General features: G+C 44.2%; 1 protein-coding gene across 14 annotated transcripts; it reads left to right on the top strand.

The window, feature by feature from the left end:
* Positions 1–37: 37 nt before the first annotated feature.
* Positions 38–15,957, top strand: LOC120904725. Of its 14 annotated transcripts, XR_005739817.1 has the most exons (17): positions 40–162; positions 5,153–6,059; positions 7,256–7,488; positions 7,751–7,915; positions 8,683–9,104; positions 9,174–9,284; positions 9,346–9,495; positions 9,561–9,952; positions 10,020–10,125; positions 10,193–10,582; positions 10,647–10,851; positions 10,932–11,139; positions 11,212–11,763; positions 11,836–12,156; positions 12,242–12,579; positions 12,650–13,108; positions 13,191–15,957. XR_005739817.1 is itself a non-coding variant. In XM_040314971.1 (16 exons), the coding sequence occupies exons 2-16, from the start codon at positions 5,992–5,994 to the stop codon at positions 13,000–13,002; spliced, it is 4,014 nt and encodes a 1,337-aa protein (XP_040170905.1). In that variant the 5' UTR covers positions 38–56; positions 5,153–5,991; the 3' UTR covers positions 13,003–15,957. The 14 variants fall into 14 exon arrangements, 13 of the variants coding, with proteins under 13 accessions (XP_040170905.1, XP_040170895.1, XP_040170898.1 ...); XM_040314971.1 differs by having other exon boundaries at positions 38–56; positions 12,650–15,957; XM_040314961.1 differs by having other exon boundaries at positions 12,650–15,957.
* Positions 15,958–17,244: the final 1,287 nt, after the last annotated feature.

Raw genomic sequence — 17,244 nt, 5'->3', positions numbered from 1 at the left:
CTGTGGAAAAACGCTAGGAAAACAGAAGTTACATCCGACCACCACAGTACGGGAAGGTCAATCTCTGCTCCTGGCGCACAGTTTTTTGGCACAGCACCGTGGAAGAAGTTTTTGCAGTTTTCGCCCGCCGTCAGTGTGGGCCAATTGTGCGGACAACCGAGCGTGAGCATTAGCGTCGAGAGTGTGGAAAAGTAGCTGGTGTTGCTGATGGTTTCCCCATCGAGATAGTGTGGAACGTGGGTCAATCGTAGTTTCGGCAAATGTATCGTTGTACGTGTGATAAGGAAAAAGGGGCTCACTTTCCAACGGAGACGTGGGCTTGTCATTAGGTTCAGTTTTCGGCGACGGAAAACCCGAACAGGTGAATTCGTAACCTGCGAAACAGGCCCTCTTCTTGGCAACCTCATGTGCGTCTTCGGATATAGCAAAAACAAAAAAGCATAGAAAGGATCACACTTGGTAAAGCTACAGTTCCTTATTGTCTTTGAGTCCCGTATCGTCCCGTCGCCCGAGTGAGATGAACATGGGGAACCTTGAGGCGAGCAGCGAAAAGGTGTATGAGATGAGTGGTGAGACGTAAAGAATGCGCTGAGTGTGTTAGTGCGGAAAAATCGTCTGATCGTTTGCGAGTGTTTGTGTGGTATGCATGCGGAATTTGTGAGTATGTGTGTGTGTTCTCAGTTTCTCACATATTTCTCACGCTTGCTCATCCATCCGTCCAGCTCGGTGCTCACTAAGCGTAAAACCCATGCGGAACCGTTTGGTCGTGCAGAGAGACGAAGTACGCTGGCTAGAGCTGACCTGGCCTGGCAACATTTTTCAACCTGCCGCGTTGAACTTTTCCCTCGTACTCGTTCGACGACTTGAGATGTAAAGTGTGATAAGTCGATTGTTTACGTATATGGAAAAATTGGCGTCACATGAGTGACAGTTTGTGAAGGTGCAGTAATGAAGGTGTATACTTTTTTTTGTTTGAGTTAAATTTAAAAATGCGGATGCGAAAAATGGTTTATTTCCACCGATCAATGCTGTTAGTAAGAGGCAAAAGTTTCCGTTACCAAAGGGCCTGGAAGTGGTTTATCTGGCCCTGAAACAGTTTCCCGATGCAGATTCACTCCGATGAGCGGGAATCGTACGTGTACGAGGTCGCGCCGTATGTGATCTTGCTCTGACCTCGACTGCTACCTTGAAAGAGAGCTAACCAGATGGGTGCCATGGGAGATGGAAGAATGTCGAAACCGGGACAACCATTATCACCCAGAATCTCTCAACATTCTTTATCGGCTCACGCTCATTCCTTCTCTCTCACTGCGGGAGCTCTCCCGCTTGCTCCGCGATTCGAAGAGCATTAGAATACGCGTGTGTCCCCGTATGTGCGCTGATTCCCAGACGGGTACATCGCGTGTGTATGTGTGTTTATGTTGTAAATACTACTTTTCTTGCGATGCTGCTATAGAACCTGATAAAAAGCGCACTTCGTATGCTAAACCAGGTGAGCAACGCAAACGGTACGGACGGGAAGTGCGAGCGGAAAAGTGTTCCTGCACGCCTCGATTGCGTTCCATTTGCCGAAAGTGTGCTCCTCAATGTCATCACCTGTCCCAGGATGTTTGGTGTTGACGGTGAGCAGGACAGCTGAGAGACGAGAACGGGTGGCAAGAGTTGGCAAACGATGTGTGATTCGTGGTGCTGCCTCAAGCATAATCTAATTTTGTGATAAATTGATGAACTAATTTACATGGTGTGTGCCCATCAGAGGGAAGTGGATCGTTTGGTGTGATTTGTGTTTTCATTTTGCTCTTGGTTGCGATCGTTGAAATATTTTTAATAATTGACCTGGCACAGCACCAACGCTCGCGTATGAGGGATGTTGTAAGATTAATCATCTGTTTAGTGCTCAGTGCAGGTTTTGGAAAATTAAGGTATCAGTACACATTGGCATGAAAATATATTTTTTTCGTAAAGCTGACGCTCATTTTTCCAACTTATAACTGGGTCAACTGAGTGTACTACTGATTGTATGTGTATTGTATTTAGGCGGTAAAAGACACACAATTCTGCCACCGAAACGGGAGCATAAAGCGGCACATGCTTTTACCTACAGACGAAATGACAACCACATTCCAGTTACTGTAGAGTGGGAAGAAAAATAATACTAAAAAATACTATAACTCTGGTAGCTATTATTAGCCAGGAAAGTGTCGTGGACGGGCGATGCGTAAGTATAGGATCCAGGGGCAGTAAAATCGGATTGACTGCCTTTTTTGCCTTGCAATTGACTTGCATGGGAAAGTGGCGAACGGTCTCCGATGGCCTTCAAACCTTTGGATGTGGAGTTTTATTTTGGATCTGAAAAGTGAAACCATGAACGAGTAAAAACCTTGCTGCGTCGTGCGAATGCCTTTCCGCATCGATGTTCACGCCGATTTTGTTGCGTCCGTGGTAGAATTTGGTGGACGTGATGATGAGCGAATCGAGGTAAAGAGCATGCATATGTTATGTCAATGCTTTACGCTTTCGTCAATGTGCGTAGAGAATGTCGATTTTATTTGTATTGTATATTATTTGTCAGAGACTTTTTTGTATGGGTGTATTCAGTTTATATTAAATGCTATACTAATAATTGTTCTGTTGCACAATCTTAAATAATTTGAGATTTAAGAGTATATACCATATTAAAAACTTACTCACAGCAAACTCAGGCAGTTGTTCTGGGAGTCAGATTGTCCATTAAAACAACAACCATAGCTACAATGGAATAAATTTATTACACCAGCTGCGTGCTTGCTCATCAGGAAACGCTGTCCTCAACGTACCAAGCTCCAAACACACATATAATTCATCATCCCACAATCTCCGTGGCCAATGGTTTGGATGCGCTTAATTGTCCACTCATCAAAGCCCCTCGCAACGAGCACTAGAAAAATTGCATCGATTTTGTATGACGCTGTGAACTGTGACGTTGTTACGTTACCACAGCATACAAGTCGCGTCATTTGGCGACGGCGATTGGGATCAATTGTGGATCTCTAGGTTGAAGAGGGTAGCAAAAAGACCTGTTACCATTACATTCTCAGCCGACGAACGAGATCGGCATCGAGCCGATAATTATCGTCAACCGGGCGACCCAATGTCGTATGTCGTCATCGTTGCCGTGCATCGCACCGTGTTTTCAGTCACTCTGTGACGCACACGATAACGGTAGTGTGTTTGTGCACGAATTGTTTTGCCGCGTAAGTGACTGATTACGGCGATGCCAAGCGCAGGGGGGAAGATTGGAGGTTCTGTGTCGTCAACTAGTAAATTGGTTTGATAGTGCACACAAAACATACTTTCCAGCCTACACAAACTAACATAGTTCAACTGTTTCCGGAGATGAAGAACCGCTTCAATTCCCCCTTGAGAAAACGTTATATTTTTGGATATTCTGTGTGTTTGTACTCACCCGTCTCCTACAAACAAACGGGTTCGCTACAAACACATTAACAAATGCACGGCATGTAACCGTGGTGGTTTGAGGTGTGCTCGAGCTGATGGAGGCGCGACAACACGAGACAGACCATCGAGAGTCAGAGTACACGGTATGATATTGGTAGGTCAGTGTTTTAGTTGACCCGATAGTTTCGCAGCGTGTGGAGGGTTTGCGCTGTTGCTGGCTCTCTGACACTCTGTGCCTGTGCTGTACCGCGTTTCGTGTTTTATTGCCAACGGTTTGGCGAGCACCAGCGGGAGAGTGGGTGTCTTCAGCTTCAACTTGAAGTAAATTACTTTGCTTTATCCTATCGAAGGGCAGCACCGTGGAGTGTGGTGTGTCCAACACTCCTTTCTCTCTCTTTCTCACTGCAGAGCACTCGCCCATCGATCAGAAGCTCAGAATGGATAGTAATTATTTAGTATTCAACTCACGAGCACGGTAGTTCGCGGCGCTCCATTGCCGTAATTCGTTTTCTGTGATCTCATCACCAAACCAACCGTTGCCGCAAGTGTGAGTGGCGTGCAATATTGTGCGAGCGTCGAGAGCGTATTAGTCAATCTATGCTGGAGCACTGCTTCGAACGGGTGTGCGCACGACTTAGACCACTGCTGCGGACGTACGGTGACAGATGCCGCAACAGCTGTGTATTGGCCAGTGCGAGTGAGCGCATCTCCATGAGCGCGTGTGCGAATGAGTGTGTTGAATGGCTTTCGAAAAGTAAACAACCGTTCGTCCGCTTATCCATTATCGTCGTGTTCACCCCGTGTTTCGTGGCGTTCTTATCGGTAAAACCCGCGAACGCAAACGCCATCCAACATCACACACAGTAGCAGCCACAGGGGTTTGACGGGGTTTGTGGTTCAGCTTGTTGCTTTCGGTGCTATAATTGAATCGGACGATGCTTCTTCACAGCTAAACTTATCCACTACTACGGGAAGGTATTAGATTAGCTGGTTCGTTCGTCCATCCGTTCGTTTCGATTCGATTCGGAAGTGTGCTGTACCGCGTGTGCTGTACGATATGATGACGGAGCCTGTCAGTGGTAATACGCCTAGTAATAGTGTGGGTGGAGAATGAGTTTATCTACCGAACGGTTATCGGTCTACCATATGGTGGTGGGTGCTGTTGACGCGGACCAGCCAGATATGCGGACCTAAAGCCATGCGTATGTGGCTGTGTTCGTTGATCTTGTGTACGTGTGTGTGTGTGTGTGTTTGTGTGTGCATGAGCGTAGAAACACTCGCGTAATACGATGCACACTTGCGCCTGGTTTGTTCCGCAAGGGTTTCTATTTTGTAGTGACGCTAATAGTTAGAAACTGGCACTTTGTCGTTTGATAAAGAAAGTAAAGTCATTTATTTCGACGAGCGCGATTACGGGTGTGTACCACAGTAAGGTGAAGAGTAAAGAGCGATCGAGCTGGTTGTTTGATAATCACTTGAGTTGAGATGTGTTTTCAACTTGTAAGTAAACCGAGCACAAGCGCCTAGTATCCGATAAGACTGTGCTATTATGCTTCAATCTGTTGGATAGAAAACTACTATGTGTAGAAAATATAGAAGAAACGAATCAAAATTAGTATTATATCTAAATTAAACACCATTAAAAGGTCTACCGTATCACGGTCATAGCTCTATCCTGTATGTTTCGTTTATTTCTCCTTTTCTCTCTCTACAGTGCTAAATTTATTTCTACTCCGTGAAAAAAGCATAGACGGGGCGAAAGTCGTTTGATCCTGGCCATAGAGTGATAATTAAACAAGTGGAAAATGACGCTAAAGTGTTGAACGCATTAGCAGAATGCTTGGAATCGTTCAAGAAGGCTACGGTGTGGATTGGTACGCTTCTCTCATCGGTAGCGCACGGGAAACGAGGCTCGTCGAATCGATCGTTAAAATGGTGACAGAGTGCTGCTAAAAGTGAGGTGTACGTCACGGTGTATCAGGTGTACGGTGTTTGCATGTGTTGAAGGAAAATCACAATCTCCGAGAGTGAAGCCTTCGAACCGGAAGCTAAAACGGAACGCTAAACGTGTACGGAAGTGTATATGGTGAGGTGGCTGTGTGTGTCTGTGAATGAATAAGAGTAAAAAGTGGATAAAAAGCCCCATTACTCAAACTGTGTGTGAATGAGAAAGAATATATATTAAAAAAAACAACCGGGTGAACTTAAAGTGCACATCTCGGCGTGGTGCTGGAGTGTGTACATAATGCATCCGGTGTGGAGCAGTGCTGTAGTTAAGGGATCGTCCTCCAGTGAGACAACACTGCAAACCGTCGAGGCATTACCAGTGGGGAAATGGTACCGATAAAAGGAAAGATGTGGTGAAAAAAATAAGAAGGCACTGGGATAAGAATCTAAATACTAATCGAGTACGGGAAAGGCGGCTTGTACAGTGAAGGAGGGCCTCTGACGAGTGTGTTGTAGAAAAAGGAGCATTTTCTTGCCCTGAGACATTGTCCAACAAGAGTTTTTCAGTGTGAGTGTTACGTGTGCAGGCGGGGTCATAGGTGTAAAATGGGCAACTACTGTAGTTCCGGACAGACCAAAAAGGATAAGGATAATGTGTCGGAAAAGTCCGAAGAGTAAGTATCGGTCGAATGAGGAGAGATCTTTGTTTCCGCTTATATCTAAAAACGATTCCAATAATGTTCTGATAGCGAATCAGTAGCGTCCATATAAGCAATGTAGATGAAAGCAGTTTAAATATTAACGTTATACGCTCACTGTCCCGTATCTCATCTCCTTGTCGACTGCTGCTTTTAGCAAACATATTTCACACATAGCGTAACACGGTTGCATATGGCACGTCTACCACGAGCCTGCCAGCTATCGATCCGTGCACGAAGACCGCCTCGATGTGAGACATACTATCGGAAAATTAAATTTTATGCCCCCAACCGCCTTTGCTCTACTAGGGGTGATGATTTACGTGACGATACTGAACGGTGGGCTCTCTTCTGCTCTGATAAGCAGCTTGTAGCAACATGTGGGTTTTGTGTGCTACCGATGCCCATGCGTCTGGGAATATTGATCTCTGCAGCTACCTGAGGCTACCTTTTTGCCAATGGCTTAGTTAGTGCAAAGAAAGGATTTGAATAGAATTAACAACGGTTCTGATTGCACTCCCGCTTCACTTGGCTAGAACTAGGGATTCAAAGGTATTGGTGGCCATTATCGCCACAACACCTGCCAACTCATGGAGACGCATGGTATTTTGTGGTGAATTTTAATTTCATTTATTGAATCGGTGCGGGACGACGCAATATTTGCTTCGTTTGATAAAAATAGGTTGACTTGCAAGCGAAAACTAACACCAATTCACGGTAAGCTTAGTTTGTTTTTCCACCCGAACAATCTCAATTCATTTTCGCCTCCCATTCGGCGCTTCGCCAATGGAGACGCATGGTGCTGAGTGACGGTGTGCTATTGCTATATGTGTGTGTTTGTGTTAGTTCTTCATGGTAGATTTATTATTGATGCACGGGCACGTTGGTTGTTGCATCGAACTGCGCGTTGTTTACCTTGGCCGAGGGCGTCGTTCGAGTAGCCGCTAATGTTGACGTCAGCCGTCGGCACGACGGACACATTAGTGCACGTACGGACCAATGATGGAGGTGTTTTGATTTCGCATATTATTTATCACTAACTTGTGTTTGTTTTTGAGGAAGCGTCCAATGAGTTGAAGCAAGTACAGCATACAATGGCGTTTGATTATTTTATTTCATTTTTTCATTGATATTGCGTTTAATGTGTTGCCTGATTGTACATTACATTTCAGATCACCATCTTATCAGCTGGCGGATAAAAATAAGGGCAAGGGGAACGATGTAAAGGAGGCTCCGCTAGCGGCTCCGGAAGTCACATCGGATGCATCGGGCACGGGCCAAATCTCAAACAGCTCCAACGTTACCAATGGCTGCAACTCGTCGACCGTGGCTGGAGGGGTGGGCGTGGATGGGGCCAGAGCTCAACCTAAAGCACTCCAAAATGTGCAATCGATGACACTGTCAGGTAAGAATTGCCGTATGAAATAAAATATACATTAAAAAAAACATTTCAAGTCTCAAAAATGCAAAAATGTCACATAAAGATCAATAAAACTATGTAACTATATCCTGCAAAAGTACCGTTTAAAGTAATCTGCCATCACGTGCTGCATTTCATACTGTGGTACCGTACAGACCGGTGCTAGCTAGTGTGTTGAAGATAGTAATTTTTCAATCGCCAATCAACTAACCTATCAATCACAATTTGTTGTCCCACTCTTACCTAGACTCCACCGCCAACAGCCCGATGACCGTGTCGCCACCATGTGATATACCGCCAGTGCATCAAAACTTACCGCAAAACCTAACACCACTGTACGGCAAGCCGACTACTAACAGGCGCACGGATAAGTACAAAAAGATCGTTCTCTACATACTGGCCGCAGACGATGGTAAGCCCTGTTCAGCAGGTTACAGTGTGGGACGTTTTTTTAAGTGTATGGGGGATTCTTTACAACCTTAAACATGGAGCGACGTAGAACATGGAAGTATTAGCAGTAGCTAGACGATGAACGAAACATTCGTTACATACACTGCACTGTAAATGGATACAGCAGCCACGAGGACTACCACAGTGGGCGTGTGGTAGAAGCAGTGATTGAATATGTGCTTGATGTAGCTCGTACCACATCCTGATCTGACCTATTTTCGTCCCAATTTGCTACTGCTCCTATCCTTTCCTCCACCATCTCCAATGGTCGGTACACCTCGGTGGGAAGCGGGGATGGCGAAACGTGCATTTACTGGATTTGATTCCCTTGTGTCAATTATGGTCCCGATTTGCGATGGTTAGTTTATTTTTACTTTTGCTCTGCTACATCCTCTCTGTAGCTAACGCTTCATGGCACATACATTCCCTACGGTATGGAGCAGGACGCTTCAGTACACTTGCATGACCTCCGGGTGTTTGAAAAAACTCGGCAATATCCTCCGGTTATCGCATTGACCCTTTCCGGTGTGTCTGGAGCGTTTTGGCAAGCACGGGAAAAGCGATAAAGGTCCAACAGGAAGGCTTTACGGGGAGAGGAAAAAAAGGAAAAGTTTCAATTGGAATTACGACTCGCACGGCACGGCAAGTCGATTGCTTCGTGGAATGTAACTGTTACTGGCAATTCCGATGGCTTACCAATGTAACGTATGCTCTTCACTATATTCGCAGGATTTCAAACAGAAAAGGCCATGCTGCGAGAGGTGTTTAAGGGGCTGAACCAGAAATGCCAGAGCCGCGGATTTGAGCTGCATGTGGCCGATCTGCATGTGCAGCAGCCCAAGGGGAACAGCTTCGACGTGAACAAGTGGTTCCGAGGACCGCTCGAGGCACAGGGCGGTCACGAGCTGGCAGCGAACTGTTTGGCCGAAATTGCCCGCCAATCCTGTGACTCGTACCTTATTCCGGTGCTGTTCCTCGGTGGCACGCTGGGCGATCCGCTGCTGCCACTGACGATCGAAAGCCAGGACTTTGTGGCGGCCCTGCAGATGGCTGAGCGGAATCCGGCGGAACGAGCGATACTGGAGAAGTGGTACGTGCTGGACGATAAATCGCAGCCCGCGTGCTATCGGTTGAATGCAACTGCCCCACCGGTAAATAGGCGATGATTGAAGATATATGGAGAGGGAGTTATCCATTTTTTCTTCGTTGATTGATTTCAGCCCATGTCTTCAGAAGAGTCGCAGAAGGAACTTGCGCTACTGCTGCAAACGTTGATCGATATATTTTCGAAGGAGCTGCGTGACTCTTATCTAACCACCGTCGTAGAACAGGTACCAAACGTTAATGTCGATGTCTTCAAAGCAACAGTTAGTATGGAATATATTTTCACAGGAAATCAACAACACCGTTTTGATCAGCCAAGAACTATCGAAACGTTGCATCTGGATCCAGAGCACAGTAGCAGCACTTAAAACGGAAGGCCAATCCTCTGTAGAAGCGGAAATGGTGCGAAGGTTAACCAACATCCAGAACGATCTGAAGGTATTTTAATTTGTTGATATCAATGCCAAATAATGTTGAATTAATGCACTTTCTTTGCATACTAGAATCAACTGTCCGAGAAGCACATCATTCGCATCCCGGCCAATATCGCCCAACCGCAGCAGGAACAGTTTGGAGCGATGCTGGACACTTGCCTATCGCTTGAGATTGATGCAATTATCGATGAGCACGTTAGCAAGTACTCCATTCCACACTGCACGCACGGTGTCGATCGACGTTTGTTGAGTGAGCTGGAGGAGGTCAATCGGCACTCGCGTGTGTTGAACGAAAATTGCGCCAACTTCAGCACGACTGAGCGGGTGCGCGAGTATCTAACGTCGGCCCGGGGCAAGCCGCTTGTTGTGTACGGGCCGATGGGTGCTGGAAAGAGTGTCTTTATGGCGAAACTGTCACAAAATCTGCACACTTGGCTGCCCGATTCTCATCTAGTGATAAGGTAATGCACGCTGAACTAGTCCTTATAAGCATGAGAGTATAACAGTGGTTTTGTATCTTTCTTACAGATATGCCAACCTTACTATGCAAAGCTCAGATGTTACCGGTCTGGTGGGTTCGATAACGGAGCAGATATCAGTATTAATCAAAGGAGTACCGACACGATGCCAGCATGTGAGTTTTGGGAAGATAGGAAGCCGTGAAACAACAATACCTTTAACCATTTTGCACTTCTTTACAGACCGTTTCATCATATTCCGAGGTACTGAAGTCATTGCTGGAGAGCTCGAAGCAGCAAATCACCATCCTGATCGATTCGATCGATGCGTTGCGTGACGTGGAAGATCTTGACTGGTTGCCGGTAACGCTGCTGGACAATGTGAAGTTTGTGCTGACGGTTAGTTCCGCTAGCACTGGGCATGATCTGGCGAATGCCGAAAGTCGCGTGCTGCAGCGCCTTCGTGAACGGATTGGAGACGATAGCTGCTTCCTGTATCTCACACCCTTTACTCAGGAACAGTGGGAGGATGTGCTGTGTTTCGGAGGAGGCGATATTTACGCTGCCAACGGTGCATTGCAGCTGCCAGAAAGCTGGAAGAAATCAGACGAGAAGATTTCAATTCAAGCCAAGGTATGTCTTAAGTTTGGTGCGATTCACGGCGTACTGAAACGCAGTTGTGTATTGATCGTTCTAGATTCTCTGGTGGCTCGGCTGGCTTGGCATTACCAACCTTTCAAACACCTCCGTTTCACACATCAGCGAGCGAGTGTTTGTGATTCTGGAGGAAAAGTTTACTGCCCCCATCGTGAGGCTGATCATGTCGTTGCTGCTCGCTTCGCGGGAAGGACTGCTCGAGACGGAAATCATTACACTTATTAGAAATTCTAACTTAGTCACCGGTACGAGGAGTTTTCTTTTCATCTTTGGCTAAATGATCTCTTCACACACTTTATTTGAGCTGCATTTTTTTACTTTCTAGGATCAACAACAAAACAGTGGACACATTTTTGTTGGAAGATGGGACCACTATTTCTTCACAATAAGAACATTATCGTCATCGATAGGACACTGCGGCAGGTGGCAGAAAAGCGCTACGAGGCCGACATTAAGCATGCGCATCAAATTCTGTACGACTACTACGAACTGCAACCAACCGTTTTTCTCGACAAGAAGGGTAAAGAGAAGTGGTAAGTGACCATCACACCATGTCGTCCGTTTGAAATAATTACTAACGATTTTAACTCTGGTTCGAATTGCAGTTTTAACTATAGGAAGATAGTTGAATTGCCCTACCACAAGTACAAGCTCGATTCGACGGCAACCGATAGCGCCATCTTTTCCAACTCTCCGTACCTGACCGATCTAGTCTGGTTGCAAGACAAACTGATCGCTACCGGATGTGTTCATGTTTTAAACGACATTCGTCTAGTAGATAGTGCCACCAGTGCTGGTACTCACGTGGCCCTGCTGAAATCGCTTATTGAGACGCACTTTAAGGCCCTGAACTATGACGGTAATCAGTTATACTCGCTGCTGCATCCGGTATTGGTAGCGGAACAGCAGCGACCCGGTTCTCCCTATGCGAACAATACAGTCGTACAACAATGGCTGAAGACTATCAACAACAGCACTGTACCGTTCCTGGAAAAGTTGGTGTTAGCTGAGGGGGGAGACGAGGAGGAAAAGCAAGCAGTTGACAACATGCCGAACGTGGTTGGGTTCGATCTGATCATGAACCTGAGCATTGAGGGGTACTTTGTCATTTCGCTTAGCACAGAGCGGGAAGAAATCTGCGTGTGGGACGTAGCAAAGTAAGTTGCAGGATAAAATATCAAAGAGGATACGGTGAGTTACTTTAAAACAATTTTCTTCGTTTTTCGTAGATGCCGTAAGGTACGCACACTTACTGGTGTACCTCAACCATCAGCAATATGTCCAGTTGGTGATTATGGTGTGGCGGTTCTGTGTCGTCGTGAGATTCGCATTATCGATCTGAACGAAGGCAGATTCAAGGTGACACTGAAAGGTGTCATGAACCAGAAGATGCCCTACTTTGGTCTGCACGATCCGGCGCATCTCGTGTGTCTATCGCGTAACCGCATGTACGTGAATCTGATGAACATTGAGTCGGGTGACTGTGTCACAACGTTCAAGGCGGGTGAAGATCGGTTCTTGAATTCACTCCTAGTGTCGGGTGATGGGAGGTAAGCGAGCTTGCTGAGGTACTTTTTGTGTGAGTTTTCTTACGCCTCTCTCTCTCTCTCTCTCTTTCTTTCTATTTCGTTGCAGAATTCTTGTGTGTGGTGATGAAACACAGAAACCGTTCCCGCTGCTGGTGTGGCATTTGTCGCAGAAGAAGCTGCTATACGATCTACGCATACCGCATCACGATTTTATCACTTCACTGTCTGCTATTACGCACGAAGGCTCATACGTGTGTGTGGTTGCGAAGGAGCTGGCAGAACCAAGCCCTAACTTTATCGTGGTGTACGATCTACAGAGCGGCACACTGTTCAAGAAGTGGAAACCATCCTGCAACACGGTATCTCTTGCCATATCGCAAACTAACACCTGTGTCATTGCTGGACTCGAGGATGCAAGAATTTTAATCTGGGATCTGGTGACTGGTAAGAACTAGCTATGAACAAGCCATACGGGAGATATATTATTCATGCTGAACTGATTGTTTGATTGTAGGTAACTGCCGAAGCACCCTGGTCGGGCACAGTGCCCCGGTAACCTTGTTGAAGATAGATCCTACGGGCAAGATTCTGTTATCTAGCGATAAAGAGGGACGCGACATGTCCATACGGCTCTGGCAGCTCGATAGCGGCAATCTGCTGGCGGTGTACACCCCGGAGGAACGTATCACGACGTGTGAAATTCTTAGCGGTGGCTCCTATCTGGCACTTGCATTGGAGAACCGTCACAATCTGATCACGCTGAAGCTTCGCTCAGGTAAAGATGGATCCACAGCCGATGAAGATCGAGCAGCGACAGTATACGGCAATTCCGAACACGATGGTAAGCAGTTTGATCTAAAGCAGTAATAATGAGGAGGACGGTGAGTCCTATCCTTTTCGAGTACCCTTTGACGAATGAATCTCCCCAAAACGAGTGAAGGTAACGATAATGGATTGTCTTCGGTATAAGAATGTAAGTTAGAGTCAGAAGTATGGCACAAACGCAAACGCAAATTTAATTCATCCATTACAAACCCATCTCCTATGGTTAACAGAGTCGTCGTGGTAATAGAATCGAAATGATTGCGTATTCGGAGCAATGTTCATGGAAAAACGTAGATAAATAGTAGTGCAAATGATTGACAACCAGACGCAAACTGCATGTAAATTCAGCTTCATAACACAAAAAAGAACACATATTAAAAATAATTGCACCCTAGCCATTGTGTCCCGCGCAGCATACAACCTTGAGTGTGAGCGATTCTAAATCTTCATCAAACATCTTACAGCAAAGTATGCGCGGTATGATTATCTTCCTTCATAGAGTAAACATGGATACCGTAGGAAATGAACGATGTAATGACACTGCATGATGCAGTTGTTAGTAAGAATGGCGTTAGTACTCATCGGTACTGCTCACATACGACCTGTATCTGTGTTTTAATTAGGAGAATGTTTTTCTGTACAAACTATATGTAACTGCTGAACCGAGTTTGACTCGATCGCGAATGTAACTCGCGGCATTCAACTGAGATCGCACAGTCATCGCTCAAAAAGTGGCTAATGTGGAACCCCTCATAACGAGTACCCCATATTATGAGTTTTTCCCCGCATCATGAGCAAATCTTAATGGTCAACAAATACCTCTCTTAACGAGTAAAATCTCACATAATGAGCAATATCATTTGTGTTCCTGGTCTGTTTCAAGCATCATTCGGACAACATTGTGGCTCTACAGAAATAGTGAGCTACAAATGTCTTCCAAATTATAAGTATTATGAAGATATTGTTCATTTTTCAAATGCATTTATGCGCTTTATACCAGCACATTTGCGTTGCTGAAACCAATTATTTCACTTTTCATACAAATTATATGAAAAAGAGCCTCTCGCATAGCGACTGAGTCACTGAAACGGATTAAACTCGTTATGTGGGGTTTCACAGTACATTATTTTAACGAAACGGAAGGACGGATCCTCGTGATCTACAAGACGGAAGGACGGAGAAACGATTTCAGTTTTTGATTTTGACCTTATTGTTGAACTTTCGACGGCGAAATTATAATTTTCTGCTATCTGAATGTGATCGAATAAGCATCGTTGATTATTGTTTAGTTAAATTAAGAAGAGCAAGTGCGTGTGTGTTGTGGTGGATGTGATGAGAATGAATTGGTTAATATTTGGGCTTAGAAATAATTAAAAATTGTATTGGTTAAGCAATTGGTTTCGAAGATAATTTAAACTAATTTTTATGTGATTTGATTTTTATTTATGTATTGGCTGTTTGGCTGTTGGATTGAAAACATGACATTTAGCAAGCGCCACACGTTGTTCTACGTTTTGTATAGTCACATACTAAAAACCGTGTATCCATAAAAACCATAATCTATAATGTTGCAAACTTTTTCAACCAATTTTTTACAGTAGAGACCTTTTCGTTTGCGTATGTTGAATGAAACTTTTATGAAACACGATTTTTTACACATTTTGGCCTCCTCTTGTGTGCGCATAGGGTAGGCTGATAAGAAAAGCAAAAGAAAACATTAAATTAAACCTATCTTATACACTCTCTGCACAGTCTTAGGAAATCTGCCATAGTGCAATAGTTGTAAAACGTATCGCGTAAGGTAAGGACAAAAAAAACAGAAGCAAATAGTAGTTGTCATATCTATTAAAGCAAACGCAAGCAACATAAGAAACGTTTCGAACCATTTCACCATATAAAAAAGCAGACATAACATACCAATAATAACATATAATGCAGTTTGATCATCGTCTAGAATGGTAATCGGCAAATAGTCCGTAGCTAGCAGCAACAGTGTGCAATACAACATTTATAATAGTAAAGCCATAGCATGAACCGTACACACTCAGCCAATGCGCAAGTGGTTTCCCTTAGCCCAAGCCTTCTGCCGCCAATATCGTGTCACCAGACTAAGCAAAAATTATTACCCTTAGAGTTCATCTCATCTGGAATGAGACATTGAGGCTGGTCCTTGATATGAAGTCTTGCAATGCAATCCATCCCACGCCCGGAAGCAAACGCTCCTGAACTCAATTCAACACTCTCAACGCTCGAGAAACCACCTCCCTAATTACAGCTGTGAAACAAAACCAGGTACTGTAGAATAAGCCGACCGTCGGCAGTACGAAACTCGTGTAAACGTTAAGATGGGTGTGATAGTTTGAGGTACGAGGTTACGTTACAACCGTAGCAGAAGATGCTGGTGGGATGGATGGTGTAACAAAGATCGAACACTTTTAAGTAGCTAAATAGACGTGTATATCTTATATGTGTGTACGTGTCCCTCATCCCACGTGGTACCACGATGAAGAATAACACTTCTTGTGAAGGAGAGGAAAGGAAAAAGTGAAAAAATGGGAATAGAAATCAAAACAAAGTAACGCCATACCGTTCGTTGAGAAAGGAAATGTAGCGCAAAACAAGGGTTAAGTAAACACTATGCTAGTATGACAAAACGCACAAGTAAATGAGGTAAACTATTAATATACGAAGCGAAACAGACAAGTAGAAGGAAACATATATTAAGGATTGAAAAACTAGAAACAAGAAACGCAACACAACATATAATGCGATGAAGTACTATCAATTTTTATGTAAAACCTTATAAGTAATATTGTATTTGTTACTTTTGATTTATGAATGTGTGTATGTATTTGCAAGATGAAAACCAGAATACAAAACCAAGAAAAAAATATTATACGTATATATATCACGAAACCGAACAAGTGAAACGTTGTAACTGGAGCAAACATTATAAACTGGCGAAAAAGAAAATGAATAATGAAACTGCTGATTGGAGCAATGTTTGTTTTACTTTATATTTCGTGAGAAACTGAAAGAAAATTGGATTGTTTGAAGTAAGGTTCGCAGCAATATCAGTGCGAGAGCTATAGCCTCTACAACAATTGATTAAGAATTACCTTGGCCAACATAATTCATCTTGCGAGCAATACGATGCGTATCTGTATCAGTACACCGGACACACCCATCTCGTCGCTCTGATCTCGGGCGTGATTCCCACATGGTTTATGGTCAATAAATCTAAATTTAAAATACAACGCTTAAAGGCTCCTGTCAACGGCGGTTCGTTTATCATCAGTCCCTCCTTGCTGTGCCAGTTCGGCGATGGATTTTTTTTTGCAAAATTGTGGTGACAACAAATTGAGTGTGTGTAGCTGAAAAGCCGATCTATAGACTATGTTTAATGGAATTGAAAGGGGTTATAGTCTAAAATAAAAAAAAAACTGGGCATAAACAACATGATCATAACAGCCTAATTAAATGGCAAGGATTATCAGGTTGACAAGCACGTGAAAATAGAGAGATAGAATACGATGTAAAAAAATACACTGCACCTATCTCGTATTGCTTGATAATGTCATGAACTATTTTCGAAATTTCTCCCACAAGCTGTGGTGGACCAGTGCTGCTAAACGGGCCATTCATCACTGGTCGCGTTGTGCGGGTACCACGCAGTAGTATGTCCCGGGTCGTTGTCGTCAGAACGTCTGTGCTCGCTAGGTTGTTTTTGTGTCCCGATATTTAACGCTACCTATACTACCAGACAAACTGTCGTCGTGCACTTTTTTGTGATTGAGAGAAGAAGTGAAGCTTGCGATAGGATGTAGCAACTTACCGCAAATCTGTTGAACTGTAATGTGGAAGTTCGAATAAGCCGGGCACAGTAAAATGATTTAACACTACAAGGAAAAATAGTAAAGTTGTAAAGAAACGGTAAATAACCAATAGAAAGGAGGCAGTTTTGTTAGTAGTTTGATTCAATGATAACAACAGTGTACTAAGTGCAAAGCTGGAAAAAAGAGTATCTGTTGAGTTGTGTTGCTTGTTGCATATCTTAGGGAGTAAAAACGCTTAAACGCTTAACGCGATTCGGTTGCAAGCGCGACATCGACCACGTGGTGGCAGCGGAACTCATCATGACGATTCTGTGTGAATTTAATGCAATTTCATTAGTTTGAAAATTATTTAAGTAAGTTGAACACGAAAGATAACGAAGGATCTAGATAGTAACAGTAGTAACGGAAGTAGATATTTGGAACATAATTATTCTTGTTATTAAAGAAA

The sequence above is a fragment of the Anopheles arabiensis genome, chromosome 3 (genome assembly GCF_016920715.1).
Source record: "Anopheles arabiensis isolate DONGOLA chromosome 3, AaraD3, whole genome shotgun sequence".
Taxonomy (NCBI): Eukaryota; Metazoa; Arthropoda; class Insecta; order Diptera; family Culicidae; genus Anopheles; species Anopheles arabiensis.
This window is presented reverse-complemented; position numbering and strand designations above follow the sequence as displayed.